This window comes from Phyllobates terribilis, unplaced genomic scaffold (genome assembly GCF_046119375.1).
Source record: "Phyllobates terribilis strain yellow unplaced genomic scaffold, ASM4611937v1 Scaffold_11__3_contigs__length_659146591, whole genome shotgun sequence".
In the NCBI taxonomy this organism is placed as follows: domain Eukaryota; kingdom Metazoa; phylum Chordata; class Amphibia; order Anura; family Dendrobatidae; genus Phyllobates; species Phyllobates terribilis.
This window is the reverse complement of record NW_027362771.1, coordinates 254369060-254393345: the sequence shown is the minus strand read 5'-3', so window position 1 is coordinate 254393345 and position 24286 is coordinate 254369060. Positions and strand designations below refer to the sequence as shown.

At 40.7% G+C, this 24286-nt stretch overlaps 1 protein-coding gene across 6 annotated transcripts in view; it reads right to left on the bottom strand.

The window, feature by feature from the left end:
* LRRK2 (leucine rich repeat kinase 2) overlaps nucleotides 1-24286 on the bottom strand; it is a 167171-nt gene that overhangs the window by 31040 nt on the left and 111845 nt on the right. For all 6 annotated transcript variants that reach the window (XM_073652174.1, XM_073652175.1, XM_073652172.1 and 3 more), the window contains 6 exons: nucleotides 22213-22373; nucleotides 20298-20468; nucleotides 19799-19899; nucleotides 12363-12557; nucleotides 3092-3285; nucleotides 2827-2899 (listed from right to left, as the gene is read on the bottom strand). In XM_073652174.1, the coding sequence (XP_073508275.1) occupies nucleotides 2827-2899; nucleotides 3092-3285; nucleotides 12363-12557; nucleotides 19799-19899; nucleotides 20298-20468; nucleotides 22213-22373 (895 nt within the window). The remainder of the gene's footprint in view (nucleotides 1-2826; nucleotides 2900-3091; nucleotides 3286-12362; nucleotides 12558-19798; nucleotides 19900-20297; nucleotides 20469-22212; nucleotides 22374-24286) is intronic.

Below are 24286 nucleotides of genomic sequence, written 5' to 3'. Positions count from 1 at the left end.
TCAGTTGCAACGAATCCTCGAATGGCAATATTGTTTTTTAGCGACTCTTGCCACTTGAATATCGACCTTAGGTATCTCGGTCCAACATTTTGAGGTTTCTTCATCTACCGGAAACCTGTCTTTCAATTCTGCTGGTGTATTCAGTCGTCTTTCAGGATCTTTCCATTCGTCCAGGATTAAATCCTGAATGTTTTTATGTATCGGGAACACTATATTTTTCTTTGAATGGAGACCACCAAACATCTCTTCCTGGACTGATCTAGTGGGCTTCTTTTCTTCCACCTCCATTGTTCTTCTGTGAGGAGGTCTTCCATAAATTCCGTTGAGAAATAATATTTCTTATTTTCCAGACCCTCCTCTGCTGGACTGAGTTCACCTTCCTCTATGATGTCTTCTGGAAGGGATATTTCGTCCTGGGAGTCCGAGTCTCTTCTTTCTTCCAGGGAAATCTTCCTCTTCTTAGCCTTTGGAGGCGAGTCAGAAGTGGATCGGGAAAAGGAGGCCAATGAAGATTAAACTTCCTGACGGACTATCCCCTTGATTTCATCTATGAGGGATGGCTGCTCTTCCCTAATAATCTTCTCCGTACATTTCTGGCATAAATATTTTTTGTTTGAAGAAGATAGTTTTTTTGCGCATATATCACACTTCTGGCTAGACTTATTCCCTGGTGCAGGATCCTTGTCCCCCTAAAAAAGAGGGAGAAGGGTAAATAACATACCAATTCTAACCTGCACCTAGGAAAGGACCCCCAGTGCCAGACTTACTGGGGCTGGAATAGCGCTGGGCTCCGCAGACATGGAGAAGATAGATTTCTGACCATCCAGTGTGTAAATATACAAAACGGATTAGGTCCTACCTTAGATGTCTTCTGTCCAGGGCTCTTAAATAGGCGACTGGACACAGCACTTTCTCTCATTCCTGGGGAGGGGGGTGGGACGGCTCCTCTCCCTTGGTCCAATTGGTGAAGCAGGAACACCTGCGATCACCTGCAGGGTCTTTTTTTTTTTGCTTTTTATTATTTCCATTTTCAGAGGCCCCCACTGTCCTAAACGGACCGGAAGTAACCTAAGGGACCCTGTTTCGGCGTCCCCCGTCACTTTCCGGCCATTTTTAGGTAACGGCGTTCCAGGGTGGAACGCAGACCGGAAGTGACGTTATCAGCGGTCCGCATCACTTCCGGGCTCTGGCGCGCGTCTCTCCCGCTATGGAGAACGCCGGAGGCCATCTGAGAGGGGGGGAGGAGCTGGGCTGGAGAGCTCGAGGAGGCCTTCAGTCCGACACCCACCGGACCTTACCCGCAGGCGCGGACTCGGTGGGGATGGGGGTCCCGAGTCCAGAGGAGACGGGAGCAGCATAAGGGGAGGAGGAGAACACCGCTCGGTCCCAGCTGCTCGGCTTAAAAGGTATGCTGGGTCTCTGCCGCCGGCACAGAGCACCCTGGATGACCTCTTCATCCCAATAGGGGGGCTATTTAACCTCTTTGTGTTTCCTGTCCCTATTAGGGTGGGGTGACATCCTCCTTTGGTGCTGTCGTGGGGGGTTATTGGAGAAAAAGGTATTGCACTCAGACCAATGTTATTCAATGGGGCAGTGCAGAACTGCGGATTTTTTTCTCAGCTGTATTTGACGTGAGGAAAATAAATTCCAGCATGCTGTGATTTCACTCCGAAATCGGATTGGTGCGAGAAAAAAAAAAATCACATGCCATACAGACCATCAGTACGAAATCTGATTTTTATGGATACATTACAATTCTGCAGCATAGAAAACTGGAAATGGTCCTGTAAAAGATTAATAGCTGCTGAGTAAAAAAAAAAAACGGTTTGCATATGGACAGCACATGGATGACAAGTAAGAAAAAATCATCCCACTCTCCTGGATGAGAATAGGAACGATTTTTTTATTCACTTGTGACCCCAGCCTTATCCTGATCCTGATAAAGATGAGCATTTTGTGAGTGCAGCTAGGGTTACAGTCATAAAATGCAGAATGTAATTTCAAGAGGAAAACTGTCAAGGATTATTTAGCCAGTCTAATCAGATCTAAGGGGTAACGTTTCTCCTTGTGAAGAATGACATGTAATGCTCTCCTGAGAATTTGAAGATTGAGATTCTGGTTCTGGCTTTTATCCTAATTCATTTAGCAAGGCTCGTTAAAGGGTCGATAGTGACTTTTAGGATTGCTACTTCCAATAGGTGGCACTAGAGTTCAAGTCCCCTTTCTCTATGAAGAGGCAATTAGTCTAATCAGAGATCTGTTTATTAATGTACTTGGTTTATCTTGTGAAATCTGATGACAAATCTGCTTTATCTCTGGGCTTCCTGCCAGCCCATATATATTTGTTGGCCATTCTTTTCATTTTTTTTTAAAGAAATCTGTGAGTTGATTCATGCTGCCTAAACCATGGGCAGCATGAATCCACAACATGACTGCACCATTGCAGCCAATTAAGTATTATAAAATTAAAAGTCTAGCCTGGTGAAATCAAAGGTTTAGAGTAAGAAGTTAAAAACCCTGAATGGTTGTTAACAACAGTATATAAATTCTTAGAAAAGAACTATGAGCTAGAACAGGTAAAAAAAATCTCTGGGAGGGTCATCTGAATTCACAACAAGAATAGCGATAGCTGTTCTGCCTACACATTAGCAGGCAGTGCAGACAGTTCCAATAATAATTTACACTGAGTAACGGAAAGAAAGTGTAGAAATGTGTGCATTACTGGTCAACAATTATGTTACAATTTGATGTTCACGTGAAGAAGTAGTTTTTTGCTGAAAGACATGCCTCTAAGAAAACAGATTATCTTAAATCCCAATTACTAACCTTTATTGAAGCAGCTTCAAAAACTGCAATATGGCCATTAGCTGTTCCAACCAGGAGAAAATATTTCTTCTGACTAAAATTAAATAAATAAAAAGGTTACAAATACAATACATTTATATCAATTTAATTTATAATCTAGATTAATAAAGCAGTCAAATTGCTCAATTTGCAACTCAAAATTCCTACAGAGTAGTATTCTACAGCACTTTATAATTCGGAGGGTACAAATAAAAGCAATAATAATGATGAATGCTTAAAATCATACCTTTGTCGTATTGGACAAGAAAACAAGAAACATGTAATAGAGTCAGACAGTTTCTGAAGACGATGTTTTCTCTTTAGATCTTCTGCATGTGCAGCCAGAATGTCACCAGACTGTGTCCCCGCCAAGATCCAATGTTCTCTATCATCAGGGACAGTCACAAATGCAAGACAAAGGATTGTACTATCACAAAAATCCTGAAATGAAGGTGGAAAACTTGTAAACACATTAAACATAAATGTTACAAAACCAGAAATCTACAAATAAGCTTATAATCCTTGCCACATGGTTGACCTAGTCTGCCCTTATACAACGCGTCCCTTAAGAAACAAATATGTTATGCAAGACAAGTGTAAATTCGCTTACTTTTGACTCTTCTACCACATCAGCTTGTTTGTTGCAAGCACCTACAATTTCAGTAAAATAATATTGTATTACAACACGTCCGATCTTCTGCACAACTAATTTTGGACTAGTCTCCCTTGTTAAGTTTCAAATGAAAAACACTCTACACAAATCCCATTATCTATCTATCTACACACACACACATATATATATATACATACATACATATACAGTACACATATATTTACAGTACAGACCAAAAGTTTGGACACACCTTCCCATTTAAAGATTTTTCTGTATTTTCATGACTATGAAAACTGTACATTCACACTGAAAGCATCAAAACTATGAATTAACACATGTGGAATTATATACTGAACAAAAAAGTGTGAAACAACTGAAAATATGTCTTATATTCTAGGTTCTTCAAGGTAGCCACCTTTTGCTTTGATGACTGCTTTGCACACTCTTGGCATTCTCTTGATGAGCTTCAAGAGGTAGTCACCGGAAATGGTTTTCACTTCACAGGCGTGCCCTGTCAGGTTTAATAAGAGGGATTTCTTGCCTTATAAATGGGGTTGGGACCATCAGTTGTGTTGTGCAGAAGTCTGGTGGATACACAGCTGATAGTCCTACTGAATAGACTGTTATAATTTGTATTATGGCAAGAAAAAAAGCAGCTAAGTAAAGAAAAACAAGTGGCCATCATTACTTTAAGAAATGAAGGTCAGTCAGTGCGAAAAATTCGGAAAACTTTGAATGTGTTCCCAAGTGCAGTTGCAAAAACCATCAAGCGCGACAAAGAAACTGGCTCACATGAGGACCGCCCCAGGAAAGGAAGACCAAGAGTCACCTCTGCTTCTGAGGATAAGTTTATCAGAGTCACCAGCCTCAGAAATCGCAGGTTAACAGCAGCTCATATTAGAGACCAGGTCAATGCCACACAGAGTTCTAGCAGCAGACACATATCTACAACAACTGTTAAGAGTAGACTTTGTGTAGCAGGCCTTCATGGTAAAATAGCTGCTAGGAAACCACTGCTAAGGACAGGCAACAAGCAGAAGAGACTTGTTTGGGCTAAAGAACACAAGGAATGGACATTAGACCAGTGGAAATCTGTGCTTTGGTCTGATGAGTCCAAATTTGAGATCTTTGGTTCCAACCACCGTGTCTTTGTGCGACGCAGAAAAGGTGAACGGATGGACTCTACATGCCTGGTTCCCACCGTGAAGCATGGAGGAGGAGGTGTGATGGTGTGGGGGTGCTTTGCTGGTGACACTGTTGGGGATTTATTCAAAATTGAAGGCATACTGAACCAGCATGGCTACCACAGCATCTTGCAGCGGCATGCTATTCCATCCGGTTTGCGTTTAGTTGGACCATCATTTATTTTTCAATAGGACAATGAGCCCGAACACACCTCCAGGCTGTGTAAGGGCTATTTGAGCAAGAGGGAGAGTGATGGGGTGCTACGCCAGATGACCTGGCCTCCACAGTCACCAGACCTGAACCCAATCGAGATGGTTTGGGGTGAGCTGGACCGCAGAGTGAAGGCAAAAGGGCCAACAAGTGCTAAGCATCTCTGGGAACTCCCTCAAGATTGTTGGAAGACCATTTCCGGTGACTACCTCTTGAAGCCCATCAAGAGAATGCCAAGAGAGTGTGCAAAGTAGCCATCAAAGCAAAAGGTGGCTACTTTGAAGAACCTAGAATATAAGACATATTTTCAGTTGTTTCACACTTTTTTGTTAAGTATATAATTCCACATGTGTTAATTCATAGTTTTGATGCCTTCAGTGTGAATGTACAATTTCCATAGTCATGAACATACAGAAAAATCTTTAAATGAGAAAGTGTGTCCAAACTTTTGGTCTGTACTGTACATACATACATATATACATGAACACACAAACACACAGTGCTGCTCACCATTATTGGCACCCCTTCATTTTTTTCATAGACAGTATTTTCAGAAATAAATGGAAATGTACCAAAGTTATATCCTCAGGATTTTTTAATTAATAGTCTGAAGTAAAACAACATTAAAACATTGTTTTTCAACTTCCAAGTTCAACTTCCAAGTTCAAAAATAAAACAGAATAAACATCATGTGCACCAATAAAGGCACCCCTAATTAATACTTGGTTGCACACCCTTTGGCATTGCTGACAGCCTCCAAATGTTTCTTGTAGCCATCTATAAGCTTCTTGCACTTCTCAGTTGGAATTTTCTCCCACTCTTCCTTTGCAGTTTGTTCAAGCTCTTGAATGTTGCAGGGTTCTTTTTCCCAATGGAAGATTTCAGCTCACCCCAAAGATCTTCAATGGGATTGAGGTCAGGACTCGTTGCTGGCCATTTTAAAATGGTCCACTTTTTATTTTTCAACCATTCCTGTGTACTTTTGGATGTGTGCTGTGTGTCATTGTCTTGCTGGAGGACCCATGATCTTCGACTCAAACCAAAGTTTTCTTACACTGGGTAGGACATTTCGCTCTAAAATCTCTTGATAATGCTCTTGATTTCATGATTACTGTGATTACTGTTGGTAAGGTGTTCTTTTCCTTATGAGCTTCATTGCGCCATCTGTAAACAAACTGTTGCTTTGCATTGCCAAAAAGCTCTATTTTTGTTTCATCTATCCACAGAACATTTTCCCAGAAGGATTGTGGTCTGTCAAGATACTCTTTGGCAAAGATCAGTCGCTCCTTTCTGTCTTTTCTTCAGCAATAGTTTCTTACTTGGCCTTCACCCATAAAGCTCTGCTTGGTTTAATGTGCGCCGTATGGTACTTGTTGAAACCATGACCCCAGACTGTTCCAGGCTGGCATTCAGGGCTTTGGATGTTTGACATGGTGTTTTTTTCCACCATTCGCACAAACCTTTGAAGACATCTCTTGTCAATTTTCCGCTTTCCCCCAAGTCCAGGGAGGTTCTTGACAGTTACATGCTTGGCAAACTTCTTAATAGCATTGCACTGTTGAAACTGAACTGGGATACCAAGGTCTTTGGAGATGGCCTTATACCCTTTGGAAGTCTGGTGTTTGCTAATAACAGCAGTTATGATGTCCTCAGACAGCTCCTTTGTCTTCAGCATTGTGAAAAAGGGAGAGGGCCTATCATGTGGCTTTTTAAAACACTGAAGTCATCATTTATGGGCTAATTCATGTCACATGGGCACAGACAATTAATCCCAGGTGACGCTCTTTTGTGATTTACCACAGGCGAGTCAAAATGTGTTTCCATACTAAATTAATGTAAAGGGTGCCAATACCAGTGTCACAGCAAGCTTTAGGTTTTTCTATTTTTTTTCTAGGTGTATTTTATACAGGTAACGAGTTTAAACAGGTGCAATTAATACAGGTAATGAGTGCAGAATAGGAGGACTTCTTAAAGAAAAACTTACAGATCTGTGAGAGACAGAATTCTTGCTGGTTGGTAGGTGATCAAATACCTATTTCATGCAATAAAATGCAATTTAATTATGTAAAAATCATACAACGTGATTTTCTGGATTTTTTTTTAAGATTCTGTTTCTCACAGGTGAAGTGTACCTACAAAAAAATGACAGATCTCTCCATTCTTTTTAAGTGGGAAAACTTGCAAAATAGTCAGTGTAACAAATACTTAATTTGCCCACTGTATGTTATCACCTATCCATTGTGGAGCTGGATTTTTCCTCCTTTCTTATCATAGAATCATAGAATGGTAGAGTTGGAGGGGACCTCCTGGGTCATCTGGTCCAACCCCCTGCTCAAAGCAGGATTCACTAAATCATCTCAGACAGATGTCTGTCCAGCCTCTGTTTGAAGACGTCCATTGAAGGGGAACTCACCACCTCTCGTGGCAGCCTGTTCCACTCATTAATCACCCTGTCAAAAAGTTTTTTCTAATATCTAATCTGTCTCTCCTCCCATTTAGTTTCATACCATTGCTTCTAGTCTTTCCTTGTGCAAATGAGAATAAAGATGATCCTTCTACAATGTGACAGCCCTTGACATATTTGTAGACAGCTATTAAGTCTCCTCTCAGTCTTCTTTTTTGCAAGCTAAACATTCCCAAATCCTGCAACCGTTCCTCATAGGACAGGGTTTGCAGACCAGTCACCATTCTGGTCGCTCTTCTCTGAACTTGCTCCAGTTTGTCTATGTCTTTTTTAAAATGTGGTGCCCAAAACTTGGTTTACAAGAGCTATATTGAACTCCTACCGATCACCGTTTCACTTGCCACTGAAGAAGCAGAGAGAACAGGCAACACAAGTACCCTGTTCTAGCAATCGGTGAGTGGTAAACAATTATGTATTGTCAGGTCGATGCTTTTTTTGCAGGATATCATCATGGCGAAGTTCAAGTTTTTTAGCCAAGAAAGGAGAAACAATCAGGCACTACATACATTCCATTAGACATACGCAGGGTACACAGCTTCAGTGGCTACGTGTTTTGGTAGAACACCTTTGTCAAAGCCTAGTAATCAGTGGTGATCCAAGCGTTTAAACCCACAGGTCTAACAGTTATCACATATTCCATTTTAAAAAGGGTATTTCAACCTTAATTCGCTCCCAATACGTTTTATTCGTGAAACATTCTGCTATTTTTTTAGCCTCTCTTTGGACCCATTCTACTTTATCTATGTAGGGAACTCAGCCATACCACTAAGCTGAAGGTTTACCGCGTGGTGGTCCTTACCACACTTTATGCCAGCGAGACCTGGACGGTCTACAGCCGGCATGCTAAACAGCTCAATCACTTTCACCTGAGCTGTCTCTGCAGACTTCTCCACATCAGGTGCTAGACAGCAGATTGCCTAAACAACTGCTGTACGGAGAACGGTGTCAGGGAAAGCGAGCCGCCGGGAGGCAGAAGAAACGACTGCCTTAAAACGTCTCTCAAAAACCTTGGAGTTAACAACAAATGGGAGAAGCTTGCCCTGGACCGCTCAGCCTGGAGAGACAGGATCACGTGCAGCAGAAGATAGGAGAACCTCTCAGGAAAAAAGAAAGCGAGCTGTGCGCAAGGCACAAGCGGCATCTACTGTCCCGATCACATCTAGTTACTTATGTCACGTATGGGGACGACCATTCAGGGCCAGGATTGGCCTCATCTGTCACCTCCGGACCCAAAGCCACTGATACTCCTCTAAACCCTGAAGTAATGGTCATCTTCGACTATGAAGGACAAACAGCATGTGTTATGTAGGAGAGGTCTCCAGAACTGTACATAGTATTCCACATATGATATCTCTATAAAGTGGGATCATAAGTTATCTTTTTCTACTGGTTAACATGATTTGCTAAATGCCTTGACCCACTTTTGATTCATTTTCTAAATCAGTTTCCCTAACACAGAACTGCCAATACAATACTCAAACAGAGATTCTTCACAAGTCTTTAATTTTACCCCTGGAAATACTGAATTGCAGATGCCATCATTATGATCATTTCTGGAAACGCTAAATCATTTTCCATGATACAGGCGCATACAGAAATATCAACCTTAATGAATACTTTTCTTTCATAATCAAACAGGCAAATTTTACCTACCAAGCCTTATCCGATGCAACTTGCAAAAATATTAAGAACATGATCCAGAAGAGAAACGTGAGGCACATTTCCTGTAATGCTGCATTCATATTGCGTTTTTGCCACACGTCCGTGCCTCAGCCAGTGCTTCCACCTGAAGCCGTGAAAAATGGAAATCAAGCAGAAACCTTAATGGGGCCAATTCACTTTAATGAGGCAGACTGAGTCACTTTGTGCTCGGTAGTCAACCCCACTTTTGTGCTTCAAAAAGGTGGACAACGCCAAAACAGAGGCCAGATAGAGCACAAAGTGACTTTATTATCTCATTAAAGTCAATGGCCGCGTTGGGGGTTCAGTCCGAATCCCGATTTTCATGGCTTCAGATGGAGCCACTCACATGTGCCAAATACACAATATGAGCATAGCCTAAAAAGTCTCTCGTCAGAACATTATTAACAACAACACTCTGATATCAGTCCTTTAGTCACCTGTGAATGCACTGAACTATCCAGGGATAAAGTTCAATTTTCCATAACTTATCTATAATATCTTTATGTGGAGCTGTATCAACTTCTTTACTGAAATGAGATATCGATGGCACCACATTCATACATCACTTTTGTGACATTGTCAAAGAAACCATTAAGATAAGTTGGGCATGATTTGTCCTCAGTAAGCCATTTTATTTTGTATCCAACAAGTTTCTTTAGCTGGTCAATTAACCCACTTTTCATGGAGAGTTTTTCATATTTTTTCTTCTAAAAATGTTAAAGGGAACTTGTCATACCCCACCACTATTATCCTACAGACATATTGTTAATCTGCAGGTTAATAGCATTGTAATGCTATCTGACCGCCTTACTGAAAGAGCTGCTATCAGGAGAAAGTGAGCTTTATTTCTCCCAAGAGCCGGCAGCTTTCAGTAGAGGCTTGCCCGGAGCAGTTACACTCCTTGCTTAATACACAATTAGCAGCGCCTATAACTGTAGAGTGAGCTGTCATTCAAAGTGTCAGGGTGTGCTTACAGCTGCCACGCAACGTTGTGAGCAGTGACGGTAGCCACTCCGGGCACACCTCGATCACTGAAAACTAGGAGCTCCTGGGAGGAATAAAATTCATTTTCTCTCGATAGCTGCGCTTTCAGTGAGGTGGCTGGACAGCATTAGAACGTTATGAACCTGCGATTAACCCCATATCTGCAAGTTAATAGAATTTGGGGATATGACAAGTTCCCTTTTAAGTTACGGTAACTGGCCTTTCAATCCTTGAACCACGGTTCTGAATTTGGTTATAGTATCAATTTATCCCTAAGGCCACAGCCCCTCTATCAGTATTCGGTCAGTATTCGGTCAGTATTTTTTCTCAGGAGTTGGAGCCAAAACCAGGTGAGGAACAATCAGAGAAAAGGTATAATAGAAACAAGTCACAAATTCTGCATTTATCACCCACTCCTGGTTTTGTCTCCCACTCCTGAGCAAAAATACTGACCGAATACTGACCAAATACTGATAGTGGGGCCGTGGCCTTACTATGATAGTCACAAGCAGTCGCAAGCTCATATTTGAAAAATAAACTACAATTTAACTGAGAATACAAGTCACCAGCTTCTCTCCACCTGGCTCTTCTGGATTCATAGGTCACATATATACACACACACAAGTGGGGACCTTTCTTTAAAGCAGAGTCAGCAGGGTAAAAGACAGAGGGGATCCACCCTGGTTACTAGTCTTCTCAATCATCTGGTTACCGCTCCCCAATTAATGTAGGTTTCCTCTGAAACACCTCAGAGTTTCAGAAATAAACATAGTAATCTACAATAAAAGATCCAATCTTGATTCTTCTGGTTCGGGCAGCATGAATCCATTGACAAGTTATGAACACACTGCAACATTCTAAACTTGCTGGGGACAGAAATTATCCGTATGAATTGAATTTCTTCCCCTTTCAACTATTTGACATATCTGTGCAGAAACACAGAAGACGAACCACTTTGACGTATTTTATTCCTAACAATATCATCTCATATTCTAAAAAAAATATAACAAAGGGTCCGTCCTAATCACAGTATTACCAACGCAAGCAAGAACACTAGGTTCTAGAGCAAACTAATTTTACCAACAACCCAGCTTAATTAAACTACTGAGTCATGAAGCGATCCATCAAAGTAAAATCATTAAATTTTTTATTATTAATTAATTAAAAGATAAACAAATTAAAAAAGCAAAATGCCGTAACAGGGGACGTGGAACACAATAAATATTCGGATAAATATATGAAGGTACAAAACACTATAGGTGAAAGGATCTTTATACAATATACTATCCAAATAATCGCACAAATTTCTAGCAAAACTATGCTCTTGTCAGCAGATGCAAAAGGCAAGATATTATATACAATGCATGTGAAGGGAGATAATTATTGCCACCACTTTCTATAAATATAAGCCCTCAATAGGGGTATCAATAGGGGGCATATATACATAAACAATCCTCTGTTCACTATAACATTGTACAAGAATGTCATAATATTCACCACAGCTCTGATAGCTGTATCTAACTGGATGTAATAAGTGTCATCAATAAGCCCAAGTGGTACCTGAAAGTGAAGATTTTCTATGTGACAAAGTAGGGAGCTTCAATCCAGATCCTCTCACCCCGACGCGCGTTTTGCCGCCTGCTTGTTCCGGGGGCATATCAATTTTTTTAATGTGTTTATCTTTTAATTAATAATAAAAAATGTCATGATTTTACTTTGATGGATCGCTTCATGACTCAGTAGTTTAACTAAGCTGGGCTGTTGGGAAAATTTATATGAATTAAAGTGCCTCTAAATATTTTTGGGACATTTTGTGTTAATACCTAGAGCAAAAGAATAGGAACAAAGTTCTGTTAGGAAAAGAGTCCCTCTAACTCAAAATACTTTTACATACAGTGAAGGCAATAATTATTTGATCTCTAACTGTTTTTGTAAGTTTACCCACTGACAAAGACATGAGCAGTTAATTTTAAGGGTAGGTTATTTTTAACATTGAGAGATAGAATATCCAAAAAATAAATTTATCTAATTTATACAATGTGATATTCTTGAATTTTTTGGGGGGATATTCTATCTCTCAATGTTAAAATTAACCTACCCTTAAAATTATAGACTGTTCATGTCTTTGTCAGTGGACAAGCTTACAAAAACAGCAAGGGATCAAATAATTATTTCCTTCACTTTAAGCCTCCCAGAGAACACCCCTTATTTCTCCATGTATAGTTATAATGGTGTGTAAGGGCAGAACATGTTTTGCAGGAGCTTTATATTATCTTATATCTGAGAACTGATATATGTATAAAACCAAAACTGTAAATGAGGAAACCCTGGCACAAAATGCATACAAATGGTGTTGAAGAAGCTGACAAAATACGTTACCTCACAAGTATGTCCGCCTTTTACTAAGTTCAAACAGGATAGCTGCCCCTTGTCAGTACTGCCACTTGCAACCAAAACAGTGGGCACCTTAAGACGTGGATTAGCAGCCACCATGCACTCAGCTGTTAAAGGGCTTGGAATTACAAGATTCCTCCTTAAACACAGGAGTTCTGCAGAGTTGAGGATCTCATATACCTGTAAGAAATCAGATAAAATGCACCTTTAAAGCAGATCAAACATTAACATTTAATAACGTTATTTTTTTCCTTCACAAAGAGAATTGGTAGCATGTTTAATTGGTCTCTAATGCAAAGGACATTTTCTAAATGTAATGATGGGAACAGTCTCACATTTATAGTCTTTGTAAATATCAGTTTTATACATTTCTGCCCATTCATTTTCTAATAGATAGATGCTATAGATAATAGATGCATGCTAGGGTGGTAGTAGCCACTAACCTAGAAAATAAAAGGGAGAAAAAGTCTTATTTTTTTACATCGGAAGTAAAACTAGTTACATAATCAAGTCAATTGTTCTGATCAACTTTTAATTGTCATTATGTGTGGGCACTTTAAGAAACGGTCATACATGAATAGCATATCAAATAGTTCTTAAGAGTAGACTTGGCCTGACGTACACTTCTATATCAATCATGGTCTGCAATTCTAACCCCTGGCAATTTTATGAACTGGGAATTTTAAGTATTGCAGTAAAGTGCAGTTCTCAAACCCTTTCTGAACTCCTCATCAGCACTAAAAACGTCATCTTTCATTTAAAGCGCAACTGTCATTTTAATTTTTAACTATTATTAATGTAGAGCAAGTGATTTTAATAACCTTTACCTTATAAATAAAAACCGAAAGAAAACCTTTCAAAAACTTTCTAGATGTCTCCCTATGCGGTTTCTGAAGCAAATTCATATTCAGTTCCAAAGATATTGAATACAGCTTTCTAAGGGTGGGGGCGGAGCCTACACAGTGCATGTCAGCTGGTTCCTGTGCGCACAGTGACATCGGCACTTCTCACTCAGTGTGTAGCACAGACACAGGACAATCAGTTGATAGGGCAGAAAGAGCTCAGTAACATCTGAACTTCCCCTCAGTGTTTACCACACAGTTCTTCTGCCCTGTCAGCTGGTTTTTGTGTGCTATGTGATGTTGGCAGTTTTCCTCAGTCTGTATCACAGACACACACGACAATCAGTTGACAGGGCAGAAGGAGCTCAGTAACATCGGCAGTTCCCCTCAGTGTTTGCCAGACAGCTCGTCTGCCCTGTCAGATGGTTCCTATTGGCTCAGTGACATCAGCACTTCTCAATATAAAGCACAGACACACAGGACAATCAGCTGACAGGGCAGAAAGATTTCCTTTGCGCTCAGTGACATCGGCACTTCGGTGTTATTCGGTCAGCTGCTGGCTCCTGAGCTGCCTGTGAGTGATGAAAATTCCAGCAAATGTGACTCAGGACGATCAATAACACTGAGAAGTGCCGATGTCAATGAGTGCACAGGACCAGCTGACAGGGTAGAGGAGCTGTGTAGTAAACACTGAGGAAGAAGAGCAGTGTGCCGATAACCAAGATCAGACAGAGCTGGTGCACTGTGTGACTGAGGTAAACTGCTGCTGCACTGACATACAGTGTATGGGATTCAGCCAGGAGCGTGCACTGTGTAGGCTCCATCTCCACCCTTAGAGGTCGTATTCTGTGTGTGTGTGGCGGAATACGGATTTGCTTCAGAAACAGCATAGGAGACATCTTCTAGAAGGTTTTTGAAAGGTTTTCTGTTGGATTTAATTTATAAAGTAAATTTGAAAGAGTATTAAAATTGCTTGATCTACACTATTATATAATGAAAATTAAAAAGACAGTTATGCTTTAAAATAAGCTCTGGAGGCAGATGCTCAGGTAGATTTGTGTCCTTCTTATGTTGGCATTTTTTAACCTTTTACTTTAACGCAAATTAAAAGAAGATTTGATGCCAATTAAAACCAGCCAAAAATCACCAAAAGCGATAATGAATTTGGCCCTATATATGCACTCTATATGGCCACATGTACAGGTGCATCTCACTAAATTAGAATATCATTAAAAAGTTCATTTATTTCAGTTCTTCAATAGAAAAATTGAAACTGATTATATAGAGTCATTACAAACATAGTGACCTATTTCAAGTGTTGAAAGAGGTTTTCAGCCTGTGTCACTGCTGAGGTGTTATGGAAGCCCAGGTTGCTTTGATAGCAGCCTTCAGCTCGTCTGCATTGTTGGGTCTGGTGTCTCATCTTCCTCTTGACAATAAGGTCAGGCGAGTTTGCTGGCCAATCAAGCACAGTGATACTGTTGTTTTTAAACCAGGTGTTGGTAGTTTTGGCAGTGTGGACAGGTGCTAAGTCCTGCTGGAGAATGAAATTTCCATCTCCAAAAAACTTATCGGCATAGGGAAGCATGAAGTGCTCTAAAATTTCCTGGTACACGACTGTGCTGACTTTGGACTTGATAAAACAGAGTGGACCTACACCAGCAGATGACATGGCTCCCCAAACCATCACTGATTGTGGAAACTTCACACTAGACCTCAAGCAGCTTGGATTGTGTGCCTCTCCACTTTTCCTCCAGACTCTGGGACCTTGATTTCCAAATGAAAATTGGAACTCTGGGACCTTGTGGAGTGTGTCAATGACTACCTTCTGGACATTTGTCAAGTCAGCAGTCTTCCCCATGATTGTGGAGCCTACTGAAACAGACTAAGGGACCTTTTTAAATGCTTTAGTTGCAGGTGTTTTTTGTTAATTATTTTAATTTGCTGAGATGATGACTTTTGTGTTTTCATTGGCTGTAAGCCATAATCATCAACATTAACAGAAATAAACACTTGAAATAGATCACTATGTTTGTAATGACTCTATATAATATATGAGTTTCACTTTTTGTACTGAAGAACTGAAATAAATTAACTTTTTTATGATATTCTAATTTTGTGAGATGCACCTGTATGTAGACCTGATCATGACTACTGTGTGTGTTTGTTGGACAGCCCAAATTTAAAGAGGTTGTCTACTACAATAAATAATGCCCCTGTGACAATACAGCCTATAATCTTAATAAGCCAGAAGATTAGGTTTGTTAATCCAGGAGAAAAACACTGTTGTCTTTGCGTTGACTTGTGGGTGTATGTATATTTCAAGAAGGACAGACCAGTATTTATATAACGCTGATTGTTGTCTCCTCTTGGAATTGTTTGGAAACAATGATGTTTGCTACTATGCCAAATGCACATTATACTAAGTCAGCTGAATGTTGATTTAAAGAGCCCCTGCTATACCAGCTATGTAAATTGATTAGCTCAAACAATGAGACCTGGTGATTCCTGCACCTTTACCTCTGACCTGTGATTGATGACCTTACAGAGATGTAAATATAAACAGGGATGTCTGTAGTGCTGCAAGGAGAATCAAGCAGAATCAATGAGAATCAAGTAGAATCAAGGAGAACCAGAAAGACTTTACAAGGAGAATGAGAGACATACTTCAGGACAGTAGATGGATAGCATGGCGGCTCCATCCAAAGAGACACAGATTTGGATTCTACATGATTCTGGTCTAAGGGTATTGGCCCTGACTGGAAAGATACGGATCTGCTCCATTAACTATCAGAGAGACCATGGATACATTTGGGGAGACGCGGTTGGGACGATTAAGTCACCTGGCACCATTGGATATGCTGTTTAGGGTTTTCAGGAGGGACCCACCGGTCGCCTGGAACTCATGGAGACATTCGGAGAAGCCAGATTAGGACCAGCCGGTCATATGGCCCCATGGAAACTCTTGGAGAGGCCAGGGTGGAACTCTTGAGTCTCCTGTCCTTGTACCTCGATGGACTGCTAGCTTCCCAAGCTTGGCGCTGCCTTCTTTCTGTGGGGCCTGACAGAAGCGGGGGGCCATTGGTTGAGGTAGTTGGTCCGGGAAGTTCCAAATTCGCAGCTGTTCTATCCCAGGCGGACCAACGGAAGGATGAGACTGTGTAATGTTGTACCATCTTGGGTATTTGCAGGACTCTTCTACATGTTTATTGTCTGCTTTGTGGTTCAATAAAGTATTGCCACGCTGTTTTACCCGCACCCTGTGTTGTCTGAGTAATATTACGCCCATGGAAGACCGGGGTCTTCACAGCCCCCATCGAGTTAAACAGTGGAAAGAAGTGTTTTTGTAAATATCTTCCATTGTCATTCTTGCATGTGAGCGGCGCTATCGCTGACCACTCACTGGGCATCACGAGACCTCGGCTGCAGCCTGGTCTGACATCTGCTGATGTCACCTCAAGTTCCAGGAACCCTGAGGCGCGACCTAGTTGCACACACCCCCCTGATTGACTGGGCTGTTTGCGGGGTGTCACCGCACGTCACAGCCCAGTATCCAGTGCGTTCTTCCGACCAATGAATGCAGAAAAGAGGGAAAGTGCGCGCTGGATGCTGGCCTGTGACATGCGGTGATACGCCACCCACAGCCCAGTCAATTAGGGGGGTGCGTGTCACTGGGTCACACCTCTGGGTTCCCGGAACTTGACATGACATCAGCTGATGTCAGACTAGGCTTCAGCCATGGTCAAGTGATGCCCAGTGAGCGGTCAGCGATAGCGCCACTCATAGGCAAAAACGACAATGGAAGGTAATGTACATGTGATGCCTTTTACATTGTTACTTTTTGGTATTCAGTTGAGTGAACGTTAGTGCTTTGTGTGAGCCACCCGAGATTCTCAATCCTAGACTTCAATTTGCACAGGAGGTCAGTTATGCTGAAACAAAAGATGTTTTTATTTTCCAGCTTTTGAAAAAAAGTCAGAGACATACAATTTTCCATAATGACCTTGTGTGCTATTGTTTTAACTTCACCGTTCAGTGGAAATAGGGGTGTAGCTCAAACCCTGAAAAATAGTCCCATACTATAATTCTTCCTCCACCAACTTTTACAGTAGGCACTATGCATTCTGGTAGTGTATGGTGCATCTGCTAAACCCAGATTGGTACTTAACTCTGCCTGAAAGTGCTCTCTATACACCAGTGTTTCCCAAACTCCAGTCCTCACGGTCCCCAACACATCATGTTTTAAGGCTTTCCTTAGTATTGCACAGGTGAGAACCTGTGGCAGTTTCTGATGCCTTAATAATAATTCTATTACTTGTGCAATACTAAATCCTGAAAACATGACATGTTAAAGGGGTTGTCCAATACTCAGACAACCCCTTCTCTTTCAATCATTATGCTTCCCCCCAGCAAAATAATAACACCCCTCCGAAGTCTGCACCGTTCTAGTGGTGTACGCAATGGCTCTCCTGAGGCTTGATTGACATTGTTATGTCATGTGATCCCTGCAGCCAATCTGTGCTGTCTTCACTGACCCCTCCATCAGACGTAATTGACATCCAGATGAAGTCATGAGCTGCGGCTACACTGTAACTTCCTCTGGATGTCAATTGCATCCAAAGGAGGTGTCAGTGAAGCAGCAGTTGATTGTTATATCATGCGATCACTGGCTGCCAATGTGACGCGAGCCCCGAGAAAAGCCAATGCCTACACAGCTAGAACAGCGCTGACGCCAGAGGTAAGTGTAAGTGTTATTATTTTACTGGGGGGGAAACATAGCAATTGAGAAGGGGTTGTCTGAGTAGTGGACAATCCCTTAAAGTATGATCCATATGCTATCGATGTAGTGCAATTTTTGTATAAAAGTCACATGAAAATTACTGATCCAAAATAAAAAATATTTAAAAAAATTACGATCCAACGGCACTGTCACGCCTATGAATTATTTTTAAAAAACAATGTTTTTATTAAAACAATGCGTTTCTAGAGTGAAATGCTCTCTTATGCTCTCTTCATCAGGGAGTACCTATGTTTTTTTCTTTGCATGAAAATTACTTTCATATTATCCAGGCAATTTCTTGTCAGGTAATGTAAAGGTTTTGGTGACTGTTTAGGATAAGTAATATGTGCTTTAATTGACTACACACTTTTTCTATAATCTATTAAATAGATTATAAAAATTAATGCAACTCTGACTACCATTCGCATATTTACTACACATATTAACAATAACATCATAAAACCTTAAGTGACACTTTACATTAATCCTATTTAAACCTAGGTGAGAAGTATGATATAGCACTCATGGCAAATCTTAAAACTGGAAGTAACTGAATGATTAAAATACCAAAAGAAAAGTAAATATTTAAAGATGTAATGAACACTGTTAAATTATGTTGAGACACAATGTGTATATCCTCCACGTCAGTGCAAATACCAGCTACATTAATACAAACATAGTTTTGAAAACCATGTGGGAGGATGTTAAATTAAAATTCAACAACAACCTTGACACTAAGGTAAGCGTTATACATAATGCAACTTTCACTTCATCAGGATCGTGCACCTTCGCATTAAATGGTTATATATTTGAATTATTATCAAAATAATACAATTTCATATACTTTTCATTTTGGGAATTTTTCGAAAGTCATAAAGTTTAAATTGCGTTACAACCTGCTCAAATGTGCCCAATATCAATAGACTAAAGACACAACATGAAAATGCTCAATGGACAGGATGTCAACGATTATACTCTCCCAGGGTGTTCATGTGTACCGAATAGCACCTTTTTACTACTTGGCTAATTATCCCATAATAAAACCACGCACATTTTACAGTGAACTACTGTGGTTTTCTAGTGTCATTTTTGGCCTAGAAGCATAACAACAAGGTAAGAGAACTGTTTTCACTTGTAGACGCCAAGTAGACAAAACCTAGATTTCAAAACTGCAACGAATACCTGTAAAACAAACAAAGCTTTGCAACCATGTAAATGAGTACAAGACGGTGCTTCATTAAAGGGTTTGGCCACTTTATCTTCATTTTATCAAATGGATTGGGACATGATATTGTGATGCTAACTAATATAGAATTATTACAAGTTCTCCTCCTTCACTTGTTAGCCTTGCCTTCATCACACACTGCACTGTTCTCCGGTCCACATAAATGACACTGATGGAGGAGAATGTGACCCGACCTGTCCATCTAACTCACCCAGTTGAAAAACAGATTTCCCAAGTAAGTTGTTGTACAACTGGAGGATTCTGATGGACACAGTAGTGAGTGATAAAGTTAGCTATGAAAATGTCCCTGTAATACGAGACATATGGTGCTTTGTTAACCCTTGCAAGGGATGCCAATAGGTTGCCATAACAGTCAGGGCTTACTAAAGGCCCACAACGGTGCCCTCTTTGCACGCGAATGATGCTCAGCCTATGGGCTTGCTCAAAATAGTTTCTAACAACCCAAAAATATTTAACAAATATAGGTTCTTTAAAAAAATAAAAATAAAATATATATATGAATTCTATGCACATTTCCTGTTCACAAAAAAGTATGCTTCCCAGAATTGCATACCGTTGCAGATGTAGGACGTTCTTGAGGATTTTCTTTTAAGCATTTTTTAATCAATACTTCAACTTCTGGCCATGCAGCACAATTATATTCTTTGACTGGATCTAAAAGATTAAGACATGCAACATGTGATAGCATTAATCGATTATAATTCTATAAATATGTTAAATATGTTACAGTGTACTATAAAGTCAGGTCTGATAAGCTGTTATACAAAGAGCAATAAACTTTGTGCTATTTGAAATATTAGCTGATTAGAAAGAATAGGGCGACCTTCCCACTTGCACAAGTATTGTGCAGAAGGAAGATTAAGGCACACTAGTCTAAACTAACAGAAACACTGACCTTACTGTCCATAGAGATCAGTCATTTTTACTTTTCCGAGCAAATAGCTTATTGGTCAGAGGCAGCTTCTCTTACAGAGTTTTAACAGGGGGGAAAGGGCATTTGACATAATAGCTCTGAAGATCTGGTATTATTGACAGCTACACAGAAAACCTACCAGGCAATTTCCCATTGATAGCCAATTCATCAAATTCATTTGGAAACTTCAACCCTTCAACCATCCTAGCTCCAGCTGTCAGAATATCATAGAGCAACAATCCAAAAGAATAGACATCAGCCTGTTGGTTGTAAATAACATTTCCTCTTGCAACCTCAGGTGCTCTAAATCCTAAAACAATAAAAACAATAGGATGTGGTCAGGATGTGATAAAACAAACCTTTAACTGGACATCTAAAGCTCTCATTAGACTAATGTCGGCCACACACGCTGAGATTGATGGGTTCAGTAACATGAGTGCATTGGCAGACACAGTTAGAAGAGGCCCGTTTGCAAGAACAGTAAATGAACCCCTCTTTGTGTCTATGACAGAAGCGGTTTGCTAACTTGAAGATGAAAGTGGACTCCCTTACCTCTTGGGCCCCTGTGCGGCTGTACACATTGCACCAATGATATGTCTGCTCCTGTATGAGTGTATATGGGGGTGCCGGCGAACTGATTGTCAAAGGAGATGCTGATCAGACAAGTCTGATTTTGGACAGAAGATCGCTTTATTCTCCTGGAGGTAAACCACTGGCAGAGATGTCCTTCAGCATTTTCATAGAGCACACAGGAGTACTCAGCCGAACGAGCGCTTCTGTGTATGGGAGTGATGGCCGAGATGGCAGTTGGCCAAACGATTGGCTGAAGCACTGTTCAGCTGACAACAATCTAATGTTTTTGGGGGCCTTAACAAGGATGTTCTATTTATCCATTATCATGAAACAGAATGAAAAAAGGTGCCATAGGATAACTTTAAGGCCATGGCCCCACTATCCGTATTTGGTCAGTATTTTTTCTCAGGAGTGGAGCCAAAACCAGGAGTGGGTGATAAATGCAGAATTGGTGACTTGTCTCTATTATACCTTTTCTCTGATTGTTCCTCAACTGGTTTTGGCTCCCACTCCTGAGAAAAAATACTGACCGAATACTGACCAAATACTGATAGTGGGGCCGCGGCCTAATGTGTTAGCAAGAATGTAACAAAGCCAATCGAGTACCTATCACAGAGACAGACCTCATAACAGCTATGGAGTTTATGATAAGAATGGTGTCTTGGAGTTTAAGGGGGTTTTCTGGGACTTTAAAACTCATGGCCTATCTTTAGGATAAGCCATCAATATTGGTCAAATGAGGGTCTGACCCCATTGATCATCTGGTTGAAGACCGCTAAGCTCTCCCTTCAATGTTGACGAGGCACAGATCTTTAATTTCATCCAGCTAGAGGCATATTCTAAGCAGCTATCTGACAATCACCAATGGCAAAAGTGTTCTCAGCAATGCTACTATGAAGCTGCTATTACCACTACGGTGGATGGATTTTTAAAGACAAATCTCTATGGAATAAGAAGAAACCTAATATTTCAACTGTTCATGAAAATTAAAGGACCTTTATGGTGATTTTTCTGTTATTTTCCTTACCAGTTGCCATTTTCGGACGTTTAAAATGCTAAGCATGCATCATGTAACGCATTAGTGACATGTCACAAGTTGTGTGAAACGACAGGTCACAAATATGGTCAAGTAATGCTAAGCAGACTAGAGCAGTATTGAAAATAAATGTCAGAAGATGGCAACCGGTAAGTATTTCTATACATTCTCCATACACACAATCATGTTTTTAAACAGGAAGTGGGCAATAAAAATAAATCACTGGTGCAGTCCTTTAAGTATGTGGCTTGTAATTTTGTCATGGAATTGGTTTTGCCAAGATTTGCCCAATATATATCAATAACCAAGTTTGTCTCACTGCATGCGGGAGCAATTTGGGGCTGTGTTTCATGTATTACATGTACAATATTTATTCACACAGAAACCACTGAGAATATTACTTTATGTTTTAGCAAAGCCTATATAAAAGTGGGATCTTTATTACCTGGGGTGCCTTCTGAAGTCTTGATCCCCATTCTGCAACAGTATTGAGCAATGCCATAGTCTGCAATCTTGGCAATAACTTCACAACTTGGATGTAACGTAAACAGCAGAACATTGTGGGGTTTTAAATCTCGATAAATGATCATTGATGAATGAAGATACCTATGACATAACAGAGAACACAACTTTTGGAGAAAACAACAGAGTGCAAATGCATCCAATAACCCAGAGGTTCCCAACCTTGACAGCTACAGTACAGACCAAAAGTTTGGACACACCTTCTCATTTAAAGATTTTTCTGTATTTTCATGACTTTGAAAATTGTACATTCACACTGAAGGCATCAAAACTATGAATTAACACATGGAATTATATACTTAACAAAAAAGTGTGAATCAACTGAAAATATGTCTTATATTCTAGGTTCTTCAAAGTAGCCACCTTTTGCTTTGATGACTGCTTTGCACAATATTGGATTTCTCTTGATGAGCTTCAAGAGGTAGTCACCGGAAATGTTTTTCACGTCACAGGTGTGCCCTGTCAGGTTTAATAAGTGGGATTTCTTGCCTTATAAATGGGGTTGGGACCATCAGTTGTATTGTGCAGAAGTCAGGTGGATACACAGCTGATAGTCCTACTGAATAGACTGTTAGAATTTGTATTATGGCAAGAAAATAGCAGCTAAGTAAAGAAAAACAAGTGGCCATCATTACTTTAAGAAATGAAGGTCAGTCAGTGTGAAAAATTGGGAAAACTTTGAAAGTGTCCCAGGTTCAGTTGCAAAAACCATCAAGCGCTACAAAGAAACTTGCTGACATGAGGACCGCCCCAGGAAAGGAAGACCGAGAGTCACCTCTGCTTCTGAGGTTAAGTTTATCCGAGTCACCAGCCTCAGAAATCGCAGGTTAACAGCAGCTCAGATTAGAGACCAGGTCAATGCCACACAGAGTTCTAGCAGCAGACACATCTCTTCAACAACTGTTAAGAGGAGACTTTGTGCAGCAGGCCTTCATGGTAAAATAGCTGCTAGGAAACCACTGCTAAGGACAGGCAACAAGCAGAAGAGACTTGTTTGGGCTAAAGAACACAAGGAATGGACATTAGACCAGTGGAAATCTGTGCTTTGGTCTGAGGAGTCCAAATTTGAGATCTTTAGTTCCAACCACCGTGTCTTTGTGCAATGCAGAAAAGGTGAACGGATGGACTCTACATGCCTGGTTCCCACCGTGAAGCATGGAGGAGGAGGTGTGATGGTGTGGGGGTGCTTTGCTGGTGACACTGTTGGGGATTTATTCAAAATTGAAGGCATACTGAACCAGCATGGCTACCACAGCATCTTGCAGCGGAATGCTATTCCATCCGGTTTGCGTTTAGTTGGACCATCATTTATTTTTCAATAGGACAATGACCCCAAACACACCTCCAGGCTGTGTAAGGGCTATTTGACCAAGAAGGAGAGTGATGCGGTGCTACGCCAGATGACCTGGCCTCCACAGTCACCAGACCTGAACCCAATCGAGATGGTTTGGGGTGAGCTGGACCGCAGAGTGAAGGCAAAAGGGCCAACAAGTGCTAAGCATCTCTGGGAACTCCTTCAAGTTTGTTGGAAGACCATTTCCGATGACTACCTCTTGAAGCTCATCAAGAGAATGCCAAGAGTGTGCAAAGCAGGCATCAAAGCAAAGGGTGGCTACTTTGAAGAACCTAGAATATAAGACATATTTTCAGTTGTTCCACACTTTTTTGTTAAGTATATAATTCCACATGTGTTAATTCATAGTTTTGATGCCTTCCGTGTGAATGTACAATTTTCAAAGTCATGAAAATACAGAAAAATCTTTAAATGAGAAGGTGTGTCCAAACTTTTGGTCTGTACTGTACATTCAGCTATGAAAGAGGGTCGTGAGCCACACTCAGCTCCTCATCCCCTCACAGTAGTGACACCCAGGGGGACCAGTATAATGACAGCCAAAGTTTTTCCACTGAAATCACACCAAGACAGTATGCCAAGCTTCAGGGTTTGTTATCCTACCCCCATTCAGATCTGCTCTTCTGTGCAGTGCTACACACAAGTC